General features: G+C 31.0%; 1 protein-coding gene across 1 annotated transcript in view; it reads left to right on the top strand.

Annotated features, from left to right (window-relative positions):
• The window catches only part of LOC106473316 (lathosterol oxidase-like), a 37,434-nt gene extending 32,601 nt beyond the window's left edge, over positions 1-4,833 (top strand). The window contains exon 4 of the mRNA XM_013933998.2: positions 3,511-4,833. Coding sequence (XP_013789452.1) covers positions 3,511-3,864 — 354 coding nt within the window. The 3' untranslated portion in view covers positions 3,865-4,833. The remainder of the gene's footprint in view (positions 1-3,510) is intronic.
• Positions 4,834-7,575: the final 2,742 nt, after the last annotated feature.

Below are 7,575 nucleotides of genomic sequence, written 5' to 3'. Positions count from 1 at the left end.
ACCTGACACAGTCATGCAGATTGAAATGCTTTTAATGAGCTAAACATTTTTTACTGGATATTTTCTTTATGTTGTTCCATTACAAAATACAGTTTTGAAGCACAGAAATGCTAGATCCAAGTGCAATAAGAGGATTTGGAAGTTACCCCCTACTCCAGTGAAACCATGTAATTCACACCATAACTGTTATACAATTTGTAAATAAAAAACATCCTAAGTAAAGAATATAACAGCATTAGCAAAGGCTAATGGTTAAAGGTAAGGTTAGTGGTGCCTCATACAAGTCAGTTTGATTCTGTAGGGCCTGAGCAACTTGGTCCCCATTCCTTCCTATTGGAATAGGGCTCTATTTATATGACAACTAAATGGTAGGCTAGGGATAATGCTGAGTTGGAGAGTTTGGAGTGTGTATCCTCACTGTCCAGCAGGGGTAACAGAAGGCACAGCTTCCAGGAAGCTGTATACATGAAAATCAAGGAAACCAAGGATTTGGAAAGCCCTCAAGTTATCTGGACACAGGTTCCACATGCAAGGATGAACAGGAATATGTATTAAGCCTTTAGCCATGTTGCTTGACCAGTACCTAGTTCACAGTCATAACCAAGTGTTACAACCCTCTTTTAACCCGCAAACTGAGCTGAACCTTTGACCAGTGAGATCTCTTTCAATCATTTGAATTCAGGCTTTCAAATTCCAGCCACTATCAATCTTGTGTTTTCAACTTTGCATTTCAGTTAGTCATTGTTCCTAATCTGACCCATCAAGCTTATCATCGTGTGAGATTGCAAAGTTTCCACAGGATGTACAAGACTTCTTCCTAAGCGAGGAAACCAGTGAAGCTACTGAAGCTGGAATATTCGGATCTGGCCTGATCTACAAAGGAAGCACATTAAAAGTGAGGGAACCCAAGCCTTATTTGACCAAGCAAAGTGAGAGAATGTGTGCCACAAGTACACCCATTACAGCCTGGATCCAGGATTCTGGATTAAATTACATGAATTCTCCTAATTTTGATACATTTTTAATGAGGCAGATTGAAAAAGTATTTTGTTTTTGTAATGCTGTTAAATATTATTCAGTGTTGAAAAGTGTTTCTTATTTTAGTTTGAGTTTTGTGTTACTGCCCCATCTCGAGAGGGGGCACCTCCAAGTGATTTATCAATGTTATAGTTGATTATAATATTTTACAATGTTAAAGTGTTTTCCTGGTATTCTGTTTTTCTTTTAATTTAACTTTAGCTTTGTGAATAGTTTTTGTTTGTCTCTCCATTCTTAAAGTGGACAGTGTACCTCAGACAGCATTTTAATTATCTTTGCTTTCTTCGTTTTATTTTTTATGTATCTATTTATTAATGGATTTTTTTAAAGGGTGTTTTTGTTATGTTTTCTGTTGATTTGAAAATTTTTGATCAAGGTTTTCACTATTATTGTTTTGTGATGTAACATTTGTGTTTTTAACTTTGTTTAAAGGTTCTTTTGAATTATAGTTTTGGGTGATGTTTGATTGAAAGTATAGTTAAAAGATTTTATTCTTTATAAATACATCTTTGTTCAAAGTTTTTTAGGCTTTTGTAGTTTTTTGCATCTCACTTGTAAAAAAGGTTCTATTGTCTGTATGATGTGTGCTTTTTGAAATAAGGTGCTCTTTAATCTTGTCACGAGTTTAAAGGTGATTGGTTTTAAAGTTAAATTTAATTATTGGCTTGGAGCAAACCTGAAAGAGAATAGGGATGAAAGGTGTTAAAAGGTTGGCACATTGTTTGTTTTCTGTTTTAGTGAAATTGAAATTTTTATGTTTCAGTTATTTAGTTTCCACACTATAAGGGCAGCCACTCATGGTCCAGAAAAATAACTTTTTCTAGTTATTATATTTCTTTGTTGTCTTTAGTGGGTAATGTCTTTTCTGCCCAAGAGGATATTGCAAAAATATAAAGCATCTGAATTAAAAGAACTGGCACTGTAATATATATTTTGCTGATCAAGTTTGACGTTCACTTAATGTAACAGCTGATCAATGTCGTGAGAGATCCAAGGTCATGAAGTGATGCTTTCAACTTGACAAATGAAGTGTACCTGATTATATCCAGCATACTTTCTTTGGGCAGTTCCACTGGAAGATTTATGAGTAAAGACTTACTTTTAAGAACAGTATGTTTAGTTCAAAGGTAGTCTATCCCTATGAAAAGAAATCTTTGGGACTAAGCCCAGCTTAATGAAATGAATGTCTTTTTCTATGTACAAGAATATATGCTGCATTACCTTTTTGTCTTCTCTATAAAAATATTGTATTCATTTTTACCAACTTTGTCCAATATCATTATTTAACATATACTAATGAGACGTTGTTATCTGACAAGAGTCACTCTTCATGTATCATAAGTATATCTGTAGGTATTTGTGGATCTTTCTATCTTGAAATTGGTATATTTTACCTGAAAATATCACATTAGTAGTATTCTAAATGTATGAGTTATTTCTGAATGTATTTAGTTTTCACATAATCTGTGGCCAAGAAAATTGTTAAGTTCATATAATTTTAGCTGCCTTTTTTTACCTTGTGATTCTCTTAAAGTCATATATTTTGCCCATTGGGGAAGTGGACATGGCTGAAATGCTGCATATGGTGTAAGAATGTAGACAGCAGTGTCCTTCAGTGGTATGCCAGGTGATATCTCAAAGTTACAACCTCCTTTACATTTCAATGAAAATGGCCCATTACGTTGGCCATGTTAGTTGCCCTGAGTAAATCTTACATTACCTGGAATGTTAGAATTAAACATTCAATGGATGAAAATCTTGCATATGATCTTGAGGAAGATAGGTGGCTGATCCAATAAAAGCAACCATCCACTGTTAATCAATTAATTAAACACTGTGTTTGTGTTATAATAAAGAATTTTCATATGTATTTTATATTGAATCCAGTCTCTTTAGTTCTTTCTCTCCAACTCAGTTCTTAAAGAGAAATTCAGAATTACTCTGTAGTAGATACCTTGAATCTCCTGTTATTCAATGGACCTACACCATTGCTTGAAGGAAATTCAGTTGGACCTGAATATACCACAATGTTCACCATTTAATTTCCTGATATAATTTTTAAAGATAAAGTTTATAAGTCTTTTCTTCTTGTGTAAAAATGAAAAATGTAGAGAATAATTTAATGATACAATATATATATATATATATATATATATATATATACACATTTGTAATAATTGAAAAAGTGGTAAGATATTTTTAAATAACAGATAACAATAATTATTTCAAAATGAGACTGTAACCAGTCTCAAGTTTTTTATATTTATTGGGTTAATGTTTTATTGTATTTTGAGTTTTTCAAATATTTGTTGTGTACCATTAAATGTTGTTTTTTATAATCTTTGTTATTTAAAATTTAAATAAGTATTATCTTCTTTTTACTTATAATTTCAGTTCAAAAGGTTCAACACATATTTGATTGTGTTTAACTCTTACCATAACACAATAAAATTTTATATAAATTTCTTTCAGATCCCTACTCCTTTTGCAAGTCATGCCTTTCATCCACTTGATGGATTTCTTCAGAGTGTCCCTTACCATCTTTATGTCTTTCTCTTCCCCATGAACAAATATGTCTACCTTGTATTGTACATTGCTGTCAACATCTGGACAGTTTCTATCCATGATGGTAACTACAAAGTGCCAGCTGTCCTAAAGCCTGTGATTAATGGATCTGCCCATCATATGGATCATCATGTGTTTTATAACTACAATTATGGTCAGTATCTCACACTTTGGGATAGACTTGGAGGATCATTTCGCAATCCTAGTTCTTATGAAGGTAATGGCCCTTTGGAAGAGGTATTAAAAATTAAAGACACCTAAGTGTCACAGAATTTGTCATTCACAAACCATAGGCATGAAATGTTGGTGATCACATAGCTGTTATTCAAAAGACAAAATTATCTAAAATAAAAAATGTAATGTGATTTCGAGATTTTATTATTCATAAAACTTAAGTACCGGTTTATACAATGAATAAATGTTTAGACTGTTGACTTAAGATTTTTATAGCCTGGTGATTTACTATGTTAAAAGTTCAGATGTTGTTATATGTAATTTCAGAATTTATGTGAATCAGTAACAATAAATGTAAAATGGTTAATTTAGGTTGTTACTAAAAAATTTATAAATTTGTTATAGTTAAGTTGCCAAAGAATATTGTTGGCTCATGACAAAGACCAGTGTTTTTGAGGGTTTTATTACTATTTGAAGCTATTGAACAGGGAAGATGATTAGAAATAAGATATTAGACAAAGTATTTAATAGTTATTAGTACTAGACAAAAATATTAAAAATTGTTGAAATCAAGTAAAAAGGTTTCCCCTCAGAAAAAAATTATATATTTGTTTTTAACTTTCAGGCATAGCTCTTCTGGATTTAGTGTCACTGTACAAAAATTATAAACAAAAATTGTCATTATGTCAGTGCAATTTTTTAAAAATGTATATAGAGCATTATATACATTTACTATAGTTCTATACACTAGTAAATTCAGATTACAGAGCTTGTGCTATAGATACTCAAGAACTATTACTACAAAATTGCTATTGTGGGTACTAAAGTAATACTGCTAAGTAATTATTGGGTTGCTATCGCAATAATATATAAGTTACTATCAATTTACTTGAATGGTATTGTGATAATAAATGATTATTGTTGAAATGACCACATAGTCACTACAGCACTACATCTGTTTACTATGTCAACATAGTGGAATTTATAACAATGTAAATAATGCAGTGTTGGTATATGAAACAATGTATTTTATGGTGCATAAACTAGAAAATAAAAAGTTTGCACTCTTTAACCAATGAAACATTGTATTTATTTTAGCTAGAAAAAAAATGGTGGAAGCATTTATCAAAATAAATAGTTTTTAATTAAACATTGATCACTTTATTCTCCATTATGGTTAGCCAGTTTTGTACTTTGTCGACTAGTATAGTTTTTGGCACACTGGAAATTTCAGTATTCAGTAACATTAGTCTGTACTGATTTTTTCATTGAGGAAGGTGTTAACATGGGTCAACAAATTAACTTCTTTCACAGCTTGTGGTGCTAATTAGTAATGTGAGTTAGAACACTATGACTGGTTACATTTTATATATTGTATTTACATAGAATGCTGACATTGATGGCATGTTTCTGCATTTGGTACCTAAAATTTCCTTTATCGATTGCCATTCTCATAATAATTCATTTTTAACTAGCAAATTATAATTGCAAAAAATGTTCAGCAACTATGTTTATCCTTCCATTTCTGAAAGTTAAAGGGTCTCTGTATGCAATATACATAGGCAACAAAATATATAAACTTTTCAGTTTTGCTGAAAACACTTAATTTGTTGCTTTTTTTTTTTCATTGTTAAGTACATTATTTTCACAGTGGCTAGTGTACTGAAACTCTGAGGTTATGTCTTCATATGGCACTTTATTTTTAAATAAATCTTACAATCTGTGTTTGAACCATGCAGATCTGTCAGTTGCTTGTGACAACTTGTGCAGTTACTGTTAATAAATGTAATTTGTGCTTTTGAAAGTAGTTCTTTTTAAACTGTGTAAATTATCTGTTATGTATAAAGTAGTAGCCAGAGTAGCTTGTAACATACCTTGATTTAGCTAATCAGATTTTTGATAATGCTCTTTGAAATTTCAGTCATCATATAGGAAATACTTGATTCTTTTCACTTAAAACTTCATGTAGTATCCTGATTTTCTGAGGACTGCATTCTAAATACTTATAAACTTTGTTAATTAAATCCTTGTTACTTATTAATTAAACTACATCAATTACAGCTTGAGTACTAGTTTGTTTTTCTCTGTTCAATCATCTATGCCCACTTCCCAGTCTGTTGCTTCAGTTTGTTAAATACAAAAATTAAAAAATTCTCACAAATGTAGGGTGACAAAATTGACAATTTCTATGTACAAGATTGGCATAAAATAAGTGTTTACAAATGTACAGGCTTATGAAAATTTGCTGAACACAACTTTGAAAGAAATCAGACCTTTGGTGATGCTTCAGGGTGACCTTAAAACTGTATTTGCTTATCATAATGAAAATCATTAGGAAATGTACAGCTTTTATCTTAGAACTTATTCATTTATTCACTTACTAACTAGTAAGATTGTTAGTACATGAGCAAAAAAATCACATTCAACTGCAGTCTGTTGTTGAAATGGATAGAGGACATACTGAACATTTAATGTACTATATTCTGAAGATAGAATAGTTTACTTTTAAGTTGATCTTGTACACCTAACAGTATTCTGATTCAGAATCATTCCACATTTGAAGTTCTGTGTTTAATTTCTAAATTGAACTCTTAACAATGCTAAGGATTAAGTTAATAGTGGATGCCTCTAATTTTTCAACAACTGTAGATGCTCAAGTTAAATGTAGACACCCAAAGTCATTGTTATGAATTTCTATGTACAGGACTGGCATAAGATAAGTGTTTATAAATGTACAAGCTAATGAAAATTTGCAGAACACGACTTTGAAAGAAAATAGACCTTTGGTTACACTTTAGGGTGATCTTAAAACTTCAAAAAGCATTTCTAAAGTTATGGTTTAGCAAGACATTTTTTTTTCCAATTGAAAAAACCAAACAGCTAATAGAAATGCTAGGAATGCCTCATAATGTTTACTTGCATAGAGAAGTCACCTTTAATATAAGCCACACCTTCATAATTAGAGGGTGAAAAAACAAAATCAATACAAGCTGCACATGGTCATATAACACTTCATAGTCAGTACAAAGCTGTAAAAGTGTGTGTATATAATTCAATCTGAACATTAGACACACATAGGTAATTAGACTTGAAACAATAATGATAATTATGTAACAATCTAAAATAAACACACTGCTATAACCAGGGTTCAACAACTGTAACGACTCTTGGAATAAAATTTAACACTTACCAAAAATACAGTTAATAAACATGTGCCCTGCCAGAACTTGTTACTAATGTTAATGAACAATAAAACATAAACACCAATATTAATTATTTTGAATAATGGAATCAGTAAAAAGAACCAATGTTGGAAAGTTCTCCCCCATTCACCATATTCTCCAGATATGGCACCATCAGATTACCATCTTTTTTGTTCGCTGCAACATCATCTTAATTGGAAAACATATGCAAATATGGAAGGTATTAAAGAGGATATCAACATGTTTTTTGCTTCAAAGCCAAGTGATTTCCTTAATCAGGGCATGAACAACCTCATTGTAAGATGGTAAAGCATCATCGATAAGAAGGGAGACTATTTCATTTAATAAATGTTTTGTTTTGATATATAAGTTGTTTGGGTTTTTCAACTAAAAAAAGCAACATTAATTTATTGACGATCTAATAATTGGTAGTTAAAACAAAGCTGTAAAGATTATTCATACAAATCACTTTGAACATAAGGTACATTTAGATAATTAAAGGGAGTAAGCTAAAAAGAGTTTTTTTTTCTTTTTTGCATATGAGCTACATTCAGTGTTGTAAAGACATATGGTTAAAAGTTGCTCTGAACATAAG

The sequence above is a fragment of the Limulus polyphemus genome, unplaced genomic scaffold (assembly GCF_000517525.1).
Source record: "Limulus polyphemus unplaced genomic scaffold, Limulus_polyphemus-2.1.2 Scaffold6069, whole genome shotgun sequence".
Classification (NCBI taxonomy): Eukaryota; Metazoa; Arthropoda; class Merostomata; order Xiphosura; family Limulidae; genus Limulus; species Limulus polyphemus.
The sequence above is the reverse complement of the archived record's forward strand: the minus strand, read 5'-3'. Positions and strand labels throughout refer to the sequence as shown.